The following is a 22,671-nucleotide window of genomic DNA, read 5'->3' as shown; positions in this document are numbered from 1 at the left end:
ACCCATTTCCCTCTGACTAATGCACCTAACACTATGGGCAATTTAGCATGGCCAATTCACCTAACCTGCACATCTTTGGACTGTGGGAGGAAACCGAAGCACCCGGAGGAAACCCACGCAGACATGGGGAGAATGTGCAAACTCCACACAGACAGTTGCCTGAGGCGGGAATTGAACCTGGGTCCCTGGCACTGTGAGGCAGCAGTGCTAAGCACTGAGCCACTGTGCTGCCCCTATATTACACCAATTATTGCGTTTTAATGTCCCAAAGCTTCTATGAGAAGCGAGTTAGGGAAGGCAAGTTTGTGACGTATATGGATGAGGTAGTGAGGGAGTAGGAGGGTGGGTGAGGAGGGGTAGGAGGCTCGGTGATGGGTAGGAGGGTGTGTGATGGGACAGGAGGGTAGGTGAGGGATCAGAGGGGACAGGAAGGTAGGTGTAGGATAGTGAGGTGGTGGGGCAGTGTGTCCAATTAGAATGCTGTAATCAAATGATCCGATTGGGAATTCAAAGCGTCGAGCTGGAGGTTGAAGCTCAGAGGGTATAGTCGGGGTTTGGGAAGGTGATTCAGAGGGTCAGGGTGTCATTGGGAGTCACGGCTGTGGAGGGATAGTTGGGGGTCAAAGGTCGTACTTCGGGTCGTAGCTGGGGAGGGAGTGAATGGGCAGTCGAATAGTTGCCTGGGAGATCAAACTGTTTTCTCATTTCACATTTCTTGTTGAGGAAAGTAAATCAGTAGACCCTAAAGTATCCAGCACAAAATCAGGATCAGGATGCTTTGCAGAGGATCCCAGATGCTAAGTAATTCCACTTTAAACTTCCAGGGTAACTCCTGCTGAGTCCCTGCATCAGCACAACTGAGAAGTCCCGATGCAGATCTTGTTCGGTTTCCAAATGCCCAGAGACTGGAGGTGCAAGCTAATCTCTTTTACACTGGAGCCATTTTACAACTTCAACACAGAGCATCAGCAACTACCAACAGGTGATCAGGAATCTAGGCACACAAATCAGTGTTACCGTGACAGAAGTGTTTAATCAAGCAGAAAGCTTTCAAGGAACGAAGGGGAGTGATGGAGACAGGGGTGGAAAGGGTTAATCTGGGGTTCGGATCTTACCTGCATGGCTTCCATCAGTCTCTCCATTTGTTGGTTCTGCTCCAGTGCACTCCGCAGGGCTTCCTCAGTGTTAACCAGCCTCTGCTGCAATTTGCAAATCTCAGTGTCAGTTTCCGTGTCCTGCAGCGAGGATGGGCGCCGCTTTTGATCGGGTTTGTACTTTTCAGTACCCTAGCGAGGGGGGGAGTGGTGTGGGGAAAAGAGAGAGAGAGAGAGAGGGGATGAATAACTAGATAGATATTTAAAATAGAAACAATCTATTTCACTCCAGCTGCTTTAGTATACAGGTGCTAAATGGTGAACTGAAAAGCAGCATATCATGATGGTTTCAGTGAGGTGTAAAGGCAGCTTCACTGGGTTCTGGGAGCTATCATCCAGCGTGTGAGGTATTCTCCTTGCTTCCCCTTTCAGTGTTTCTTCTTTTTTCAGTTATTTCTCAATAGATCTGCCTTTCTCCCTTTACGGCAGACAGAGCAGGAGAAAGGAAGTCAGTCAGTCATGTACAAATGGAGGCAGAGCTTACCCATAATGCTCAGCAAGAGTGCAGCCACTCTATAATGATTACATATCTTCTCAGCAAAAGTGAGGTCTGCTTCCATTGGGAGGAATTAGACATTACTCCACCACCATTCAATTTAGATTAGATCGTGACTGATATGGATTGCAGAATTCTGGGTCTAGTCGGTTTAAATATATCTCTGGGTTACAACTTGGAATACCTAATCCTGTCAATATATGGTGGAGCAATACCCAATGGGGGACAGCAGTCACCTTTTATCAGAAGCAGTTGCTTTGCGAAAATTTGTCAAAAGAAAAGGCAAAGGAGCAAAAAAGCAGAACAAAGTGCTGGCTTTAAAACAAACTCAAAGTTTCCCTCCCTGGAGAAAGGATACACTTGCATTGATGTAATGCCTTTCACAATCTCGGGACAACCCAAAGCACTTTGCAGCCAATGAGGTAACACAAAAAAGCAGAAGGAAGAAAAGTGTTTCAGCCCAAGCTCAGCCTCTTTAAGGAATATTCCTGATGCACAAAGTGAATATCGGGCAGGATTTATAATTTTGGAACACTGAGTTAATTAAGGCATTCAACGGTGATCCATTAATTAGCTCTAGATTCCAGAATTAACCCGATTGCATCATTTAAATATACCTTGGCAACATGGGCTGTCCTCTGTTTCTCTTTGTCTCTCTCTGTTATGAAGCTGATCTAGATAATAATATAACACAAGAGTTTTTTGTCCTAGTTCAATGTCAAGAATAATATATAGCATTGAAGTTGTGGCGCAAATAACCTTTAATGTCCTAACATTATGTAGCCCAGCTTATTCAGTTTCATCAATTAGAAACAATCCCAGCCTCAGTATATGTATATATACCTCGAAATAAGGGGCTGAATTTTGTGCCTTCCCCTGTTTGGGTGGGGTGGTAATACTCAATGTGGATGGATAGTGGCTTCCACCTCAATTAAGTCCAAGGCATGCAGGCCACTGGAGACTAAATGCTCCTATTAACCAAGGGGCGGGAGAAAGGCTCACTACATGCCAAACAAACTGGTGCATAGGGCATTATGGTCTGGTCAGGGACAGAGGAGGCTGAGAGGATTTGGATCCCTGGGACCTGGCAGTAGAAGGAAAGTGCCTTCTGAGAACCTTTCCCTTGTCCCTTTATCAATCGCTCACATACTCACCTCTCACCATCGCCCTCCTGAGGCCTGGGATCCAGCAATGAACCTTGGTCTCAAGTGGGTGTTATATTGGGAGTAGCCACTGTCTCCCAGTGGCGCTGCTGATTCAATTCAGCTGCTGACCCCTAATTGGCCAGCAGCTGAGAGGATGGGGCTTCTGATCCCAAACTCCTTGATCCCGGCCAATGAAATGCTGGAGTGGCACCTAACAGGGGAAGGCCTTCCTGGAAAGAGGTAACAAGGGGCTCCCGATGGGCTTTCCAGCCATGAGCTCAGGTCCATCACCTCCAAAAGACTCCAGTCATAAGCATAAACTGGAAAGGACTTGTATCGACAGTGCTGTCTCTCGAACTGCACAAACGTTGATTTAAATAATCAGTAATTATACATTCAACAAACTATGGATTGATTTCTTATTTTTAACTGTTCAATATCATACAGTCTGTATAAACTGCAAAGAGGACCTTTAGTCACTGCCTGTGTCCTTGCAATGCAGCAGCCACCTGATTTGATACAACAACATCAACTTAAAAGTTTCAGGCAACATCATTGACAATTCCCAACAAAGTCAAAATGGAAGTCAAAAGTCAATGATTAATTGATTAACTGGGTCCTTGCAGAGGGGAAACTGATAGGACTGAGATGTATAAGGAGCTGTGACACTGCGTCACAAATAAACTACTGAGAAAGAAAGTGGTTTTGGTTCTCTCTCGCTGATTAGCTTGGATCTAAACCTTGAATAACTGTGCTTTCCTCTCTATGTCAGTTCTGTTGTACTCTTGCATTCCAAGGTTTAACAAAACAGTCTATAGTCTGTCAATAACAAACCTGTATAATGACACCCAATAGTCATTGACCAGGCTTCACAATCAAACTATGACTGATTCTTTCTCTTTTATAGCTCACTAACATCCAACAAAAATAGAGCCAGATTCAGACTATAGAAATTACAGAAAAGTTAATCTGAACATTTTCGTCAAAAGATAATTAACTTAATGTGATGGCCAGGGTTGGAGGGTTTGAGCTACAGGGAGAGGCTGAATAAGCTGGGGCTGTTTTCCCTGGAGCGTCGGAGACTGAGGGGTGACTTTATAGAGGTTTATAAAATCATGACGGGCATGGATAGGGTAAATAGACAAATTCTTTTCCCTGGGGTGGGGGAGTCCAGAACAAGAGGGCATAGGTTTAGGATGAGAGGGGGAAAAAAAGGGAGCTAAGGGGCAACTTTTTCACACAGAGGGTGGTGCATGTATGGAAAGAGCTGCCAGAAGAAATGGTTGAGGCTGATACAATTACAGCATTCAAAAGGCATCTGGATGGGTATAGAAATAGGAAGGGTTTAGAGGGAGATGGGCCAAGTGTTGGTAAATGGGACTAGATTGGATTGGAATATCTGGTAGGCATGGACGAGTTGGACCAAAGGGTCTGTTTCTGTGCTGTACATCTCTATGTCTCTGTGAATCTATGAAGGTAAACTTAATCAACTGCTCAGTTCACTTATGCTGCTGTCAAATTGTGCAAAATATGCAATGGTTAAAAGAGCTGCTCTTTACTTACCAGACCATACAGTTTCTCTCGGAGAACTTTGATGTCTTCCTGTAGTTTCTGCTCCTTCATTCTCCACTCAGCTTTGTGAACTTCCCGGCTGAGGTCCTTTTCCCCTCCGCAGGGGTGACGATTGGTCTCCAACAGCAAAGAGCGCAGTTCATTGAGGTTCCTGGTTTCATGAATAATTGAAAGATTTGGTAATGAGTCAGACGCAAACCAGTGGGAGTGGGAGGAAGGGAGAAGTACAAATGATCATCATGTGCAAGTATCTCAATCCAGTGCAGATCGAATGCTTAGTGACCATGATATTGTTAGTTCGACTGAATTTTGAAATCGAAGAGAAATAGTTTGATTTGAAGCCCCAGGTAGGTTTGTGCTTGGTCTAACAGCATCCCAATCAGCTAGATTTCTGGCTCCAGCAAGACCCCAGGCCAATTCCATTGAGGCAGGATGGGGGCAATCGGTAGCTGAGTTGGCTCTACAAGGACTGCTTAAGGTTAATTTAAGGAGGCGGACTGTAATTTCCTTTATGAGAGCTCAAAGCCAGACTGAGAGGCCTGGTGCTTGAGAAGTTGCTCTCCAAGCCTGGCTCAATGCAGCCACAGCACCAGGTTATCCCGGAGGGAGGACTGACCAACCGAAAGCCCCCCCACCCCCGACACACTCGCAACCACGACCACTGTGTTCTTCCAAACATTTATCGTTGAGGAAAATTCCTCATCATCTCACTAGAAGTCTTGCATTTTTCTAACATTACAACACTTATAGCAACACACCTAAAGTGTCACATCTCAAAAGATGTCTCACTTGAAAAGAACGTGGCTAGAAACTTCATGTGGATTTTCAACAAAGGGTCTCTGTAATGAGGGAAGGCCGACTATAATTCTGTCCATTTGCTTTCTCTGGGACGTCTGCTGAAATTATGGATGCAGGTGAGAGTATTACTGAGAAAATTCCCTGAAAATATGTCAAATAGTATCCCTACAATGTGGAAGCAGACTGCTCAACCCATCATGTCCATGCTGACCCTCTGAACAGCATCCCACCCAGACCCACCTCCCCTACCCTAACCCACATAGCCTGCACATCCCTGGACACTATAGGCAATCTACCATGGCCAATTCACCTAACCTGCACATCTTTGGATTGTGGAAGGAAAGTGGAGCACCTGGAGGAAACCCACGCAGACACAGGGGAGAATGTGCAAACTCCACACAGATAGTCACCAGAGGCTGGAATCGAACCTAGGTCCCTAGCTCTGTGAGGCAGCACTGCTAGCCACTGAGCCACCGTGCTGCCCATTATAAACTATAATTGATTCAAATAAACATTCATCCATGCTGATAAATCCAATTGATTCATTATGAAATGAACAGCTATTGGAAAATTAATTCCATTTACTAAACTAAACTCAAAACTTGCCACCCCACCAATAACTTTTGATCCTGTACCCACCAAGAATCTCTCTCTCTCTCTACCTTAAAAATATTCAATGATTCCACCTTCATGTGTTCTGAGGCAGTGAGTTCCAAAGTCACATGATCCTCTCAGAGAAAAGAAAAATTATTATCTTCATTCTAAAAGGGTGGCCTTTAACTCTTAAACACCATGTTTTTGGATTTGCCCAGAAGAGGAAACATTCTTCCCACATCCACCTTGTCCCAAGAGTGCACTGTATCTTATAAAGATCAGCCAATCAGCCCTCACTCTCCTCCACTCCAGAGGACACAAACCCAGTCAGCCCAGTCCATCCTCATAAGACAACTTGCTCATTTTGAACATTAATCTGGTAAACCTCCTCTGAACCACTTCCAGTGCATTATTTTCTTCCTTAAATGAGACCCAATTACTGCAAAACATTCAAAATATACTCCCATCAAAACCATGTATACCTGTTCAATTCCTCCTTTAATAAAGGGTAGTATGCCATTACCTCCTTAATTACTTGCTGCACCCGTACACTAACTTTTGCGACTCATGGACACAAACAGCTAGATCCTGCTGCACCTTGGAATTAGATTAGATTAGATTCCCTACAGTATGGGAACAGGCCCTTTGGCCCAACAAGTCCACACTGACCCTCTGAAGTGTAGCCCACCCAGACCCATTCCCCTACCCTATATTCACCCCTGACTAATGCACCTAACACTACGGGCAATTTAGCATGGCCAATGCACCTGACCTGCACATCTTTAGACTGTGGGAGGAAACCAGATCACCCGGAGGGAACCCACGCAGACACGGGGAGAATGTGAATTCTGCGGTTGTTTTCCATTCATTATATTTTGCTTTTTTTTATTCTTCCTGTAAAGGCAACTTGATATTTTCCAGACTTTTGCCCACTCACTCAACCTATCTATGTCTGTCTGGACCCGAAATGTGAACTCTGCTTTCCTTCTAGCTTTCCCACCTAGCTTTGTGTCATTTACAAATGTAACTACCATACCTTCAATCCCCTCGTTTCAGTCATAGATTGTCTTTCCTGGTCCCCATGCTACTTGATATTGTAAACGTTTTCCCTCTCTTCAGCTATTATGCCTTCCCTCTTTAGCCTCACATTTCCCCTTCTTAAATCCTGACCAAAACCCTTCTGTACTTGTGAAACACTAGCCTCCTGTTTATTGCTCTCTTCTCTCCTCAGTGCTCCAGTGCAGAGAATGAATGCAACATACTGGAAATTTGATATTAAAACAGGAACATTCAGCAGCACAGACCATCGATCCGGAAGGTTAATCCTGTTTATCTCTCTGCTAACATTTCCAGTCTGTTTTTATTCCTTGAAGATTATTATTTTCCAAATTTGAACCCATTTTTCTCACAGCTCTGAGGTTCACTCTATCCAGTCAGGCTTTCTTGACATGGCCTTTTCTATTTTGACTTTGTTATGGCTCATCATAATACTTGCCTTTCATTCCTCTGTACCATTATCCAGTTCAGTCCAACTGCCTTCAGCTGGTTTCCTTCCTATCTCTCCCATCATAGCTGCAGCATCTGAGCAGCTCTTTGCTCCCTGCACAGAGGTCCTTTGGAGTTCTTCAATCATCTACTCTTCTATTTCTGACCTAGATGTTACAATCTCATCGAAAAACAAGTGCCCCAGAGTTCCTCAGACCTTCTGTCCCTCCATCTACTATAACTTCGTCGGAGTGTAGCAGAAATCTTGGTTCATCATGGATTCAATTTTGCCTCATCAGAACCTCGCAAACTGTGCACTGCCTCCATGTTCAGATAGCTTATTCAACAGCTTGTTTGGGATAAGAGATACTTTCCTCTTTGGCCTCTGCTCCATCTTCCTCTTCCTCATCTCCAATTGCTTCTCCCTTCCTAGTCTGTGATAGGTCAATCCAGACTATACGCATCTCAGTCACCCTATTTAACCATAACTTTATGTCCAATTCCATGTCCTTTTCCTCCTTCAAGACCTCCTTTCACCTCCACAACACTCTCATTTGGTTCATACATCGGCATATTTCAGCTTTGGACTTCATTCAAATTAACTGTTGACTGGCTTTGAATTTCCTGTTTGCTTCAGTTCAGCAGAAGTCCTTCCAATTGTGTCATAACCTGCACCATGTCCCACTTGCTGTTCTCCCTGGTGCTCTACATGAGCTCCTGCTTACCAAACACATCAAATTCAAAATACTCATCCCAGTACTTGAACTTTTAGTTTCTTTCTTTATTTCTCTATTTTAATACCTAAGATGTCTAACTAGGTAGTTCGTACCTAAGGTGATGCTGCATATGGCAACATTGTACACTTTCCACTGTACTCCTGTACTTTTGTACTGCAGTACACATGACAATAAAACATAATTCTAATTCTAAATACCTTTAGGATCTCGTCCCTCTCAATTCCTATAACATCACAAGCTCTACACCCTCCCTAATCCTGGTATTTCTTGGAATCTAGTCTGTTGGATATTCCCTCCCTATGTCACTCAGCTCTGGAATTCTATTCTAAAATCCTGCCACCTCCAGTTCCTCATAAATCCCCAATCATCTTTCTTAATATCTTTTTATTTGAAGCAGGATTGATTTTTGTATGAGAGGGGAGGGCATATTTCATCAATAAAAGTCAAATATTTGTTGTCTGCAACGTTGTCTTATAAACAGCAAACGGAATGAAATAAATGGGTTTTTCTTCCATTAGGAAACTATTAGAATTCAGCCAACATCTCAAAAATAACCAAATTATTCTGGGACCTTGCTGCTAAGACTTAGTAATTTTACAGAAAAGGGTTTGTTAAATTTTTAATTAACCTTTACAAAATTCTCCTGGAGAAAAATGCTATAATTCATTGGTTGGTATCAATATTAATAGTTTATAGAGTATGGTATGAGCTTGTTCCATATTAATTGAGTAGATCCCAGCCAAATTGAGCAGGATCGATTTAAACAGTAAAAACACTGTACAGTAAATCCCGTGTCCAAACCGTGAATACACCGATCTGCGTCAAAAAATAAGTAACAAAAATCAATATCCGCGTACAAAAAAATCACATGATATTTTTAACCATAGTTTTGATGAGCTCCACATTTGTGAATTTCAGCATTCCCAGGGGCTCTTGGAAATGGGACCTTGGTAGGTGTTTGATTTGATTTGATTTGATTTATTGAGGTACAGTGAAAAGTATTGTCTTATACACTTTACAGGCAGATCACACTTTACAAATACATCAGAGTAACAGAACACAGTGTTACAGCTGCCCAAAAGGTGCAGAGAGAGAGATCAACATTAATAGTAAAGAGATCTATTCAAAAGTCTGGTATCAGCGGGGAAGAAGCTATTCTTGACTGTATTAAAATATTTATTAGTCGACACATAGGAGAGGGAGTCCTTTGGCTGAAAAAGGAACAAGAAAGCCAATAAGTAACAGAGGCAAACAGGGCAGAAGAGAAGATGAGATAAAGGTATGGAATAGCAAAGAGATTAGAGAAAGGCGAAGGCTGTCCCAATGGGTAGGTGTTTAGGGCATTTGTAACCAATCAGACCCGTGCCATTACACATCCACGCAGTGCCCGGGTTGTGACAGTTCCTGAGTCCATTAGCAAGTCGATATGTGCACAAGTTGGAAAACAATGCAGGCCAACATACAGCAGCTGTAAATACAGGAAATGTTCATATGTCAGATCTTTGAAATTACACCCCTGTATGGAATCGTGTTCACAAGTACAAATGTTTGTAAGTCGGATGTTTGGAAATTGGAGACCATTTTATTGTTATGATTTAAACTGGAGATGGCAAAGCTGAGGAGTAATAATGAAAGTGTGTTAAAGTGTGAACTTTATAAAGTGGGTGACTGAATCCTGCACTGCATGCTCAATTACCTGAGAGGCACTCTGGTCAAAGGTCTGCAGCCACATGTTCAGTCACATGTAAACCCGTATCCTTGAACAGACATCAGCCTTGAACAGAGGGATAGCCAATGTTTGTGTGAGTGATTGTGTACACAACAATTACTGAACAGGACCAGTCAGCCTGTGGCTAACCCAGAACAATTCAAACCTAACTCTTCACTTTCTTAAGGACAATCATGCAGGATATCCAAGGACCAGATGCATTTTGCAGGGTGCAATGTTTTAAAGGCCAGCGTTGAGTTTGCAGATGTGAATGCTGCTGCTCTTTGGAAGAACTGCTTCGCTATTACTGAGAATAAAAAAAAAACAGCGAATGGTTTATAAACAGTGTGAAAACTGTTGGCCATCACACATTATTTGGTTGGGTCCAACACAGTTGTAATGTTTAATTATCACACTAGCCAGAGATTTTAGGACTCTGCTTTGATTGGTGACAGTAAGTTAGGTGCAGCTATTTAAAGAGTTCAGATCAGTCAGAGGGAAGGTGAAACAGCTTTTAAATTCAGCTTCACAGAATGAGTCTAACTTCAAGCCACGTTGTTCAGCCTAAGGCAATATTTCACTTCATTGTTGATATAAACTGCTCAACAGGATCCAAAAATAGCATTTGTTTTATAATCCGCCAAAACAACCTGCCTCAAACACAAGACAATTTTCCGACATCTGGTGTGAACTCTTTGCTGAGTAATTAGCGGGACCGGTATTTATACAGATGTATTATTCCTTCCCTGGTTACTGAATCACATTTGTAAAAATTCTCACAGCTGTCTGCCTCTCTAGCCCCATTTTCAATCGTGCCTCTCTGGTCCTTAAGGTTACTTGCTGCCCCTCCCCACCACGTACAGACTTTAAGGATGGCATCTCCAGCCTTTAAAAGACGGGGAATTCTCACCGTTCCTTCTTCAGCAGCTCTTGACTAATGATGACCAGCTGTCCTGAAGCATCATGGGATTTACGGGTCAGGGCCTCCAGCTCCATTTCCAGCTTGGCTTTCTCCTTTGTTGTTGCATCGGCTTTTCTCTCGGAAGATTTTGACTTGTGTTCTAGAGCTGCGGAAGTAAAAGGTGTGGTTACTAATCTGACAGAATGTAGAAAGTTCTATATCTGGGAAACTACACACCCAGTCAAATCCACCGTGCGAAACCCCGACAAGTTATTAGCTGATTATAATCGAGGGTTTGCAAATAAATACAGTTCCAGTTTCCCTTATCTTTCATTATTTTCCACTAGCTCAGCTAGGTCATTCCCGAATGCAAAGTTCTATTTCAACCACAGGTATTCAGTGGAATGTGGCAATGGTACCTTAAAAGGCAGCAAGAGGAAGGTGGAGAGTTAAGGGGATTTGGGGAGTGGGTTCTGGGTGGGTCAAAGAGCGTGTTGCCATTTAGGCACAACCATCAATGATTGGGCAAAAAAAATGTATGGTGTACAAGAGCAGGAACACAGATCTCAGATGGTTATAGGGCTGAAGAAGATTACAGAGACACAGAATAATGAGACCATGAAAGGATTTTAATATGAAATCACTTCAAACTTATTGTGAATCATAGAATCCTGACAGTGTGGAAGCAGGCCATTCAGCCCATCAAATCCACACTGGTCCTCCAAAGAGCTTCCCACCCACACCCACTCTATCCCTGTCAGCCTGCCTTCCTGATAGCTAATCCATCTAGCCTGCAAAACTAAAGACAATTTCACATGACCAATCCACCTAACCTTCACATGTTTGGAATACAGGAGGAAAGCAGAGCCCCCAGAGGAAATCCACACAGACACAGGGAGAACATGCAGACTCCACACACACAGTCACCCAAGGCTAGAATTGAACCCAAGTCCCTGGCATTATGAGGCAGCAGTGCTAACTACTGAGCCACTGTGCCTTGAGAAACAAACTGGCCGCTTCTACCTAAATAAGTTCAGCAAGTATATTCTACACACAAAAGAGTGCATAACAAGCTCTTATTCAATATTTATATCTCTTCATTTTCATGAATTGTCATTCTTTCTGTACTGGAGAATATGATGTAAAAAGGAGAGAGGAAGACATTGCTTTTTATCAAAATTTTAGACATCCCTTCCCAAAGTTTGCTCATTTTTTACGTAATGTAGAAAGCAGATCTCTGCATTTTTTCATTACAGTGATACAAAATGACTTCTGTCTTCAACTGACTTACCGACAATCTGTGTCTTTAATAACTCAATCTGTGAAGACATTGAAGAAACATCCTTTTCCCTTTTACCAAGTTTGTCTATTAAGTCTAAAAGGTGGCAAAACAAGTAAGAATTGAGCTCATAGGTTGTATAAAAATATCGTCAAGTAAAACTTCAAGTTACTTTGGAAATTACCTTCTATTGACTGTTTCATCTTCATTTTCTCTTTCAGGATGTTATTGCTGTCAATGGCCTGTAAACATATCAGTAATATTATTGAGGTGTAATGGTCGAGATTCGAACTCTCAGTATTCCCTCAATGCTCACTCGGTCCTGATTATAGAGTGGAAATTACAACTGGTGTTCTTCATGCAAACACTTGCCACTCATGTGAAATTCCTCTGCATTAATTTAGCACGGGTATGAACCACAGAGAAATTCCATAAGCATTCAGAGTAGAACAACATCAATAAGTTGTTCCAGCCTCAACTCCTTTTATTGCAGATCCAGTTATGAATCATCTGCTTCTCTCAAACACGTCCTATATATTTTAGCCAGCACTAGGTGGGCAACATAGTAACCCTTAAAATACTGCTAATTATGACCCCATCTCATGGCTGCTGTCAAAAAGTGGAGGAAGAGCCACTTGGATTCGAATTTCTTCAGAGGACTACAATCCCAGGAAAAGGTTTGTGAGATCTAATTTCCATAAATAGATTTATATCTCGCGATGTAACTTTGCGGGCATGGTGAATGGGATTCACATACCTGACATTTTAACAACCTCAGCTATCGCTGCTTGAATAAATTGAAGAGAATATCAATCCTATTGTAAATGCCCAGAGTAGATCTAATGCTTTCACCAAGGGAGCCCCACTCCAATGAGCAAAGGCCAGGCATGGCTCTGTAAGAACATGCAGTGCTGACTCTCCACCATCCCTCTGAGCTAGACCCAGTGAGTGACGCACTGCTGGATTTCTGTTTATACATTGATCAGAAAACATCATGCAGACAGACCAGGTGTTTACGGCTAAACTAGGAGTTGTTTATTGGAAGAATGTAATGTACATGGGAAGCAATACTCTAACTCGATACTGTAATCTTCTTCTGTAACCATAACACAGCCAACTTAAGAGTCTTTAGAAAGCATCTATATTTTATGCAATTGCACATCTTGATGCTCAGAAGACACCTAACAAAAGAGTTAAATGAGGTGAACCAAAAAAAATGAAATCGTTCACTCAGGTGTACCTGGTCTGACAGCCTCTCACCAAGTAAATTTCTGAAGGAATCCCAAATCCTTTTTAGAAGTTCTTTCAACAAATGTTACCTTCCATCGAGAAAGACAATATCCTGTTGTCTCTGGTCTTTCCTCTATTTGGTTACTGAATAAATTGCTCTGCTCGATTGCTGTAAAATTACATTTTATCGTATTCTTGTTGTCAGGGATAATACCGGTTTGAAAAATATGTCGTATTCTGGAAAGAATCAATGAAGCAAGATATCCTGGTGTTTTGGATCCATCATGTGGTTGGCAGAGTTTGTAGGCCCCAATCAGACAACGTGTATCCTGATGCCCCCTCCACAGATAAAGGCCGTTCATGATTGGCACAGGAAGCCTGCAACATAATCGTTCTCTCGGACCACCAAGTATTCCTCAAGGACCCATTTTCACAGTAACAACACAGAGGCCTAGCAAAGCGCACAAGAAGTCATCCAGCACAGTTATTAGGGAGGGCAGGAGGTTCTTTCCATTGTTGTCAATCCTGTGTTTCTGACTATTGAAGACTGTTTGGCAGATCCTTTGAGGGCAGTAATTATGGATGTCTGCATGCACTGCAGGAATGCATCACTCTCGCACTCACCAATAGAAGCCAAATGGCCAAAACAATGGAGCACCATGAATCTTGGAGGGCACAGGGCTGTAATATGTGGAGCCTGAGCCCCAGCCTAATTATACTGGGTGTTTTGGTTACTAGATTGCAGGAAACCATTCAGTCTAGTCTGAGGGAGCATATTCAATTGTAAAGGTCTCTGTTGATACACATCCAACTATTTGCAGGAGGCTTCTAATTTACGACTCGTGTTCATACGCAGGATGTAACAACTGGCCCTCCTGAAGACTAGGTTCCTGGGCAGCCAATGAGATGATAAGAGGCTTAATGACAGAACTCTGAATCACTGCATCCTCTGTGGTCAAGAATGTCTAAAGTCTTCAGGCTTGTTTGTACATTAAAGTCATTAACTGTCTTCATTAAGCAGCGCTCAGCTTGTAGATAATGTGACAATTACACACTTGGGCTGGGGAGCTCCATCGTGATAGAGGCAAAGCAGTGACTTCAAGGAGGAGTGGAAGCCAAAGAAGGAAAGCACAAGGTAATATTAATACATTTCTCATTAAGTACCCCTCACCTTGGCACACATTCCCACCTGCATGTCCTCTATAGTCAGCATTGTGTGCTATACTGTTCCTGGCACATGTAGATCCTTACAGTGAGGAAGACGGTTAGTTTTCTAAAAGCAAGCAAGAGATAACACCATCAGTGCTGCTGCAGAGTTAAACAAGGTCGCAGCCTGTTGTATAGCACGAGCGAAACCATCAGCCCCACTCAACTGTGAGGCAGCCTCACTGCTACACTGACCAAGAGGAACACGCTGTCAGCAATGCACCCCAGAACTGTCCAAAGGCAGGAGCACTGCAGCAAAGCCATGCACACAATATAACATGCAGTGTTATTTGGCAAGCGTGTGGAATCTCACCATTGTGCTTCTTGTCCCCTCCTGCCACAGTTAACGATAAGACAGTGAGGGGCTTAAATAAAAAAAAACGAGTGGCAGCATCAGTGATACATTGAAAGAATCTGAAACCGACATCAAGAAAGGAAAGTTCCAGAAGCCTAATAAAGTTAGTATGCAAGCTGCAACTTCTCGACAATGTTTCTTCATGTGAATACATGCTTTTCCCTTGACTGATTTGGGCCTGTGCATTCTTTTCGCCATCCACATGAAGAAATCTGCCTCATCTCCAAATCCAGCTCAGTCCAAAACAAATCAAACAATCGTGTTAAAATTGAGTGCATTCATTTTCTCATTGAAAAAGAAGAGACTTTGCAGCACTGAAACTTATGAAACAAATACGTGGGTCCAAGTTGGTGATTGTAAGTAAGAGATCAGTGTCTTAGTTTGCCGAGGGTTAATAGGTGAAGGGGAGAGGAAGGCAAGTATAGCCTGTGAGTTGATGCTTCTTTGTGTATAATGCAGCACGTTGCACGACGCATACCCTCTCCTCCACTCTGACCTTCCTACCAAGTAGGCCTGGAAATGAGATAACTTTAAGATTCTGAAACACTTTAATGTAGACCCTTGGTTTCAGAGAGTACTCCTCTGCTCTCATGGTGAACAAATAATCATGGTCTTCAGGCAATGTTAGGGAAGAAAGCTAGAATAGCCCGACAAATACCCATTCATCCAGACTGTTGTAAAGCTTAGGGGTAATGCCACAAGAATCTTTGGCATAAATAGGGAGGATGTTGCAGCTGGCATCACACCTTCAATGTGCAGCACAGCCTGGCATAGGCAGCATGGTTAGACAGCACACCTTGGGAGACAGTCTATTGAAAGAAGCCTAAACTTGTTTAACCCCAGCTCAGTGCCACTGTGCACCAACCAAGCTCGCAACTTTATATCAAGACCTTTCAAACTTTCTTAACCAGAAGGTACTATCATTTCCAGGACAAAGATTCCTGCTCCAATCTGTAACTGATGGAGAACCTCCAAGTTGCTGCTGGTATTCTCCATTGTCTGGTAGGTCAGTGCTGGCTTGGGGAAGGGCCACTGAGATCTGGGTTCAAAGCTCACTGCAAATGTAAGCAGTGTAATCCACAATGACACTTCACTGCAGGATCACAGGCTCGCTACATTGATAAAAGCCTCATGCTTTACGTTTGGCTCTCGAGCTGTTGGCCTGGGACTGCAGCAAAGTGGTGGCTATAACTTTCAAGCACTGACGTCATTAAGAGCAGGCTGCAATAAACAGGGACCACAATGCATCTGGAATGAGTTGGCAATTTAGCCGACCAAGTCCAGGCCACAGTGGGATTCAGCTGATGGTCAGACCCTTTCTTAGGCATCACGGTGTGTTCATGACAATCGATACAAGTGAGACATTAACGTCATATATCTTCCTGGTCAACAAGACTGAAAATTCCTTATTTGCAGCTCAAGGCATCTTACAATTTGCAAATTGGCTGCACCATCAAAACTATTGATAGGTTGTGAATCACTTTGGCCATACCAGTAGATGCCAGGCCTCCAACCCATGGGATAATTCCTGCTGCCACTGATACTTTACCTGCAGAGTTTGGTCACTCATCAAGGCTACCAGATATACCCTGGCAGCTGGCTGAGGGTTCTGGGGTAGGGCACATTCAAGCTTCCCCCTGATGCTGGGCAGACAGTCTCCCACAGTGGTTCCCTCCCCCCACCAGCATGGAAACGTTGCCCCACTCTCCCCCCACCCCCTCAACACCTCACCTCGACTTCGTCAGGCCTACCTAGCCAGCTCCAGTGAGACCTTTGCAATCAACTCATCCAGCCTGGCCTACTCCGCGGCTGCTTACCGAGGGGCTTACTGCCAGCCTGGCTTGCTCACCACTGTCAACGGGCAAGAATTCTTGGAGGTGGACATCTACCCTCATGGGGGCAGTAGCCTGGATTTCAGCCAACCAGGGTACGGGAATGGGGAAGTGGGGGTGGAGGAAGGGGATGCTGGGGAGAGCTGAGGGTATGGGAGGAGGTGTGGAGAGATGAGGGTGGGGGAAGGTGAGGCTTTGGGGGAGGTGAGAATTTGGGAAGGGGTGAGGAGAGGTAGGGGTGGTGGAAGGGGAGGGTATGGGGTGGTAAGGACATGGGAGGGTGTGTGGAGAGGTGAGAGTGGGGAAAGGTGAGGGATGTGGGAGGGAGTGGGGGAGGTGAGAGTGGGGGAAGGTGAGGGTATGGGGAGGTGAGGATGTGGGAGGGAGGGCGGAGAGGTGAGGGTAGAAGGTGAGGGTATGGGGAGGTGAGGGTGTGGGAAGGGGATGGTGAGGGAAGGTGGAGATGTGGGAGAGAGTGTGGAGAGGTGAGGGTAGGGGAAGGTGAGGGTATGGGGAGGTGAGGGGGGGGGAAGGGGATGGTGGGGGAAGATGAGGGTATGGGGAAGTGAGGGTGGGGGAAGGTGAGGGTATGGGGGTGGTGGGGATGTGGAAGGGTGTGTGGAGAGGTGAGGGTGGGGGAAGGTGAGGGTATGGCGGTGGTGGGGATGTGGGAGGGTGTGTGGTGAGGTGAGGATGGAGGAAGGTGAGTGTATGGGGGAGGTGAGGAAAGTGAGGGTGGGGGAAGGTGAGGGTATGGGGAAGTGAGGGTGGGGGAAGGTGAGGGTATGGGGGTGGTGGGGATGTGGAAGGGTGTGTGGAGAGGTGAGGGTGGGGGAAGGTGAGGGTATGGGGGTGGTGGGGATGTGGGAGGGTGTGTGGTGAGGTGAGGATGGGGGAAGGTGAGTGGATGGGGGAGGTGAGGATGTGGGAGGGTATGGGGGGAGTGAGGATGGGAGAAGGTGAGGTTATGGGGTGGTGGGGATGTGGGAGGGTGTGGGGGGAGTGAGGGTGGGGGAAGGTGAGGTTATGGGGGTGTTGGGGATGTGGGAGGATGTGAGGTGAGGATGGGGGAAGGTGAGTGTATAGGGGAGGTGAGGATGTGGAAGGGTGTGGGGGGAGTGAGGATGGGGAAGGTGAGGGTATGGGGTGGTGGGGATGTGGGAGGGTGTGGGGGGAGTGAGGGTGGGGGAAGGTGAGAGTATGGGGGTGGTGAGGGTGTGTGGAGAGGTGAGGGTGGGGGAAGGTGAGGGTATGAGGGTGGTGGGGATGTGGGAGGGTGTGGGGGGAGTGAGGGTGGGGGAAGGTGAGGGTATGGGGGAGGTGAGGGTGGGGGAAGGTGAGATATGGGGGAGGTGAGGTTGGGGAAAGGTAAGGATGTGGGTGGGGGAGGTCAGAGTGGGGAGGACGTATGTTTCCAGCTGATAACCAGGCCCTATGTCTCTGTTTAAAATTAAAACCCCTTCTTTGTCTTTCTCACTTGGATATTAAATGGGCTGCTAGCATATTCATTGCTTAATTCCTGTGAAGCTGTCTACTATCTGTTGGGGTATAATCCTAGATCACTGACTGCCATCAGAATCTGGCACAGGGACCTCCATCGGACTGTGATTAGAAATAGGAACTCTGGCCAATGTCCTCCCTCAAACACGGTCACCCGGGGCAAGGACAGAAAGTCCTCTCACTGCCTGCTAAAGTGTTAACTCTTCCTCAGAGTGAAGGCGGAGTCTTGGCTCCAATACTCACTGCGTACATTTTCTGAGACATGGACAGACCCTGGAAAACACCTGGTTAAACCTCCTGCAGTTTTGTTGGCCCTTGCCTCCTGTGTATTTGGCTGTGATTTGCAGCAATAAGAACTCAAATATGCAGCAGCTGTGCTCAAAATTATTGAACCATTAAATTACATTCCACATAAGCAAATACATTATATTCCCCTGCCCTTCAGTGGAACAGTAACATTGGTCTTAAACTCAATGTATATAATAGCACATAAAGTTATACCCATGACATTGCCTATTTAACATTTAATTATGATCAAATTATTTCCAACTTATTAAAATTGTTATTTATTTTTGTTCTATATTGTTGAAGTTGATTTTAACCAGAGCACAGTAAGACTAACATGATTTCTCCTACCACAGACAGACCAGAGATATATTTAATGGGTTTTTTAGTGTGTATTCTCATACTTCAGAAGAATGACGAGCTTCCAGTGCCTGAAGCTTCTCCTGTAGGTTCCTGAACTCCTGCTTGTGTTGGATCTCAGATTTCTGGAGCGCCTCGTAGTCTGTCATTTTTCTCTCAGCTGCAGCTATCTGCTCCTTTAAGAAGCTGATGGCCTGCGCTTGGTCTTTGTAATCAGCATGAAGTTTCTCCTGCTCACTGAGTCTCAGCTCAGCGTTTCGGAGCTGATCGATGGTCACCTGGAGCTCTTCCCTGTGCTGACAGGTTGTAACCTCCAACTTGTTCCGCCAGTTTGCATTGCACTCCTCCAGTTCGTATTTGGCTTCCTGCAGCTTAACTCTGAAGTCCTCTTTCTCCTTGATGTGCAGTGCCATCTCAATCTCGTGCTTGGCTTTCAGATTCTCCCATTCGAGTTGGTGCTCCATCTTCAGGCTTTCTAAGGTGGCTCTTAGCTCCACTAGCTCACTGTTCTGAACATCACTACCTGCAATCAATGAGACTTTAAGTTCCTCTAGAGACTTCTGATGGTCAGATACTAAAGTGTCCAGTTTGTTCTTCCAATTGTCCATCATCTCCATGTTTTCCTTAGTTGCTTGGTGCAGTTTCTGTCGAAGGTCACTGATATCCTGCGAGTACTTCTCATTGGTGGTCTTCAACTTTTCCATTTCCTCTTGATACTCCTGCAACCTGGCCTCATATTTCTCCTTCAGTAAGACATTCTCACTTTGATGCTCTTTGTTGACCGCTGACAGCTGTTCTCGTAACTTGAGGACCTCTGACTGCAGACTGAGGCTCTGCTCAGGTGTGTCTGATTTGTCCGAGTTTCTCAATCTCTGCTGCAGTTCCTCAATTTCGCTGGTCTTCAAATTCAGTTCATCCTCCAGCTGGACAATCCTGGACTTTTCAGCTACCGTCGTGAGCTGCAGTCAGAAAATCAAAGAAAACGCAGTTAGTACTCAATGATTTGCTGCTCAGATGGTTCCTATTAATAGAATGCCAGTGGGACATAATAGCTCCTCTACATTATTTGTTGCAAAGTTGCTGTTCCATATCTTTAATTTTAAGATGCAGCAGAAATACAATTTTCATTCAGATTCAGTCTGGCTGACAAAACAAAAGCACACCTACAACATCATGGTGTCACAACAGCAAGTCAATTTGCTTTGTATATGAAGCCTAGTCTGTGCCATGCTTCATGGAACCCTCAGATGTGGTGTCCTTACTTGGGAAAGGGTGTACTGGCACTGCAGGGGGTGCAGAGGAGGTTCACGAGGTTGATTCCGGAGTTGAGGGGGTTGGCTTATGAGAAGAGACTGAGTAGACTGGGATTGGAACTCATTCGAAGTTAGAACCATGATGGGAAAGTGCTGAAAATCACTCCAACCAAGGCACAACACTGCTTTCAACATTTACATGATACTGCCATTTCTCAAACATTCTCAAAACTTTCACACTGGACCTAACCTCGGGAAATCTAAGGTTATAAATTCCTGTCCATTCACATTAAAATGATGACATGGAGGAGTCTTTTGTTTTTGGTTCCCACTCAGTCAGCGAAGGGGTGCATTTGAGAGGAGTAACAAAAGGGTATTTGTTCCAACAACGTAGTCCCACTTCATTATCATTATCCTGAGTCTATGTCCGATTCACTAATCCCTTGTCAGGAAACTGTTATACAGTCCACTGATTGAGGGGAGATGACGATGGTGTAGTGGTAATGTCATTGGACTAATAAACCAAAGTCCCAAGCTAATGTGACCTGGGACATAAATCCCACCATGGGTGTGTGAAACTTAAAATAAATAAAAAGTTTGGGAATTAAAAGGTAACCAAATTGAGGCCATGTAACCACTGATGGTTCTTGTAAAAACTCCAATGCATTACTAATTTGCCATCTCTACCTGGTCTAGCCTAAATATGAATCTAGACCCAAACCGATTAGAGGTGAATAATAAACGCTGGCTTAGCCAGCCAATCCTGCGTCCCATGACTGAAGAAAAATGATGACTATATTCTATATTTATGCATGTTAAAACTATAATTTTCCTGGACAATTTCAACATGTGGCATTTAGTTCTATTCAGATAAACTTGATCCTTCATACTACATCCTGCAGACATCTGCATCCTCAGGCGACTCTCTGTGTGGAGTTTGCACATTCTCCCCGTGTCTGCGTGGGTTTCCTCCGGGTGCTCCGGTTTCCTCCCACAATCCAAAAATGTGCAGGTGAATTGGCCATGCTAAATTGGCCATGCTAAATTGGCCATAGTGTTAGGTGAAGGGGTAAATGTAGGGAATGGGTCTGGGTGGGTTGCGGGTCGGTGTGGACTTGTTGGGCTGAAGGGCCTGTTTCCATACTGTAAGTAATCTATCTAAGTAATCTCTTCCCCATAACTTTTATGCCATTTTATCTTAATAATTGGCCATTTTTGTTGCATTGTTTCATATTTTCATTAGATTTTTCCCTTTGGAGAACAATGGGGAAGCGTTGGAAGAATAAGCAAGCTGATCATCTGCCACTTTGGACATCATCAATGCTTCAACATTTTCACAAAAAGGTGGTTTGCAGGTTCAGCAAGTAATTAAAAAGGCAAATGGAATATTGTCCTTCATTGCGAGAGGGATGGAGTTTAAAAACAGAGAGGTTATGCTGCAGCAGTATAGGGTGCTGCTGAGGCGCACCTGGAGTACTGTGTGCAGTTTTGGTCTCCTTACTTGAGAAAGGATGTACTGCCACTAGAGGGGGTGCAGAAAAGGTTGATTTCGGGGTTGGGGGGTTGGCTTGAGGACAGACTGAGTAGACTGGGATTATATTCACTGGAATTCAGAAGAATGAGAGGGGATCTTATGGCGGGTGAAACTAAAACTAGGGAACATAGCCTCAAAGTAAGGGGAAGCAGATTTAGGACGGAGTTGAGGAGGAAGCTCTCCACCCAGAGGGTTGTGAATCTGTGGAATTCCCTGCCCAGTGAAGTATTTGAGGCGACCTGATTGAATGATTTTTAAGGCAAAGATAGATAGTTTTTTTGAACAGAAAATGAATTAAGGGTTACGGTGAGAGGGCAGGTAAATGGAGGCGAGTCCATGAAAAGATCAGCCATGATCTTATTGAATGGCGGAGCAGGTTGGAGGGGCCAGACGGCCTAGTCCTGCTCCTGGTTCTTATGTTCTTACGTTTTACAAATGAGAGCAGATTTATAGTTTAATGTCTGAAGGGAGCTTTCATTCCAACTTCTGCCAACTTTTATCTTCCTGTCCCATTGTATTCATCATAATGCCCCTTTGCAACATTTCCTTTATAACATCTAAAACAACACTTCCATTTAGCAAGATAAGGGGACCGGATTTCTTCCAAGTTACACACCATCCTGATTTGGACATACATCATCATTCATTATCACTATGTTAAAATCTTGGTACTTTCCACCAAGCGGCATGATGGAATTACCCTCACCACCACGTTCTCACCAGCACCCACTAACCAGCAATAAATGCCAGTAGTGCTACCTGTCATGCCAGAGAGAGAGAGAGTTGACCAACTATCTCTGCTACCATGTAAGAGCAAATTACTGCAAGATGCTGGAATGTGTACTGAAAACAACAAATGCTGGAGATCACACTAGGTCAGACAGCATCCTTGGAGAGACAGCAAGCTAATGTTTTGAATCCAGATGACTCTTCATCAGAGCTCTTCAGCTCTGATGAAACATTAGCTTGCTGTCTCTCCATGGATGCTGTCTGACCCACTGTGATCTCCAGCATTTGTTGTTTTCATCTCTGCTACCATGTTTAGTCATAGCTGCAGTTAATATTGAGAACAAGAGTTGAGGGGACAGTGGCCAATGAGCCTGAAATACCATATTATTAATACAAATTCATCATTTAGTATTATTTTAATCTGATTTAAGATTCGAGTCCATGGTCACTGCCCAGCATTTCCAGTAATTCAGCACAAAATAGTCTGGCCAGTTGCTTCACATGCAGCTGATGGCACA

General features: G+C 44.4%; 1 protein-coding gene across 7 annotated transcripts in view; it reads right to left on the bottom strand.

Moving 5' to 3' along the window:
• Positions 1–22,671, bottom strand: part of clip2 (CAP-GLY domain containing linker protein 2) — a 161,251-nt gene that overhangs the window by 15,414 nt on the left and 123,166 nt on the right. For 6 of the 7 annotated variants that reach the window (XM_087977496.1, XM_087977498.1, XM_087977497.1 and 3 more), the window contains 6 exons: positions 18,682–19,596; positions 12,054–12,111; positions 11,882–11,965; positions 10,600–10,756; positions 4,359–4,518; positions 1,116–1,286 (listed from right to left, as the gene is read on the bottom strand). In XM_087977496.1, the coding sequence (XP_087833622.1) occupies positions 1,116–1,286; positions 4,359–4,518; positions 10,600–10,756; positions 11,882–11,965; positions 12,054–12,111; positions 18,682–19,596 (1,545 nt within the window). Of the gene's footprint in view, positions 1–1,115; positions 1,287–4,358; positions 4,519–8,673; positions 9,450–10,599; positions 10,757–11,881; positions 11,966–12,053; positions 12,112–18,681; positions 19,597–22,671 lie in introns of those variants that run through there. The other variant, XM_087977501.1, reaches the window with a different exon arrangement.

Source organism: Chiloscyllium plagiosum, unplaced genomic scaffold (assembly GCF_037043375.1).
Source record: "Chiloscyllium plagiosum isolate Xiang-an unplaced genomic scaffold, Cpla_swu_hap1 HiC_scaffold_31, whole genome shotgun sequence".
In the NCBI taxonomy this organism is placed as follows: Eukaryota; Metazoa; Chordata; class Chondrichthyes; order Orectolobiformes; family Hemiscylliidae; genus Chiloscyllium; species Chiloscyllium plagiosum.
The sequence above is the reverse complement of the archived record's forward strand: the minus strand, read 5'-3'. Positions and strand labels throughout refer to the sequence as shown.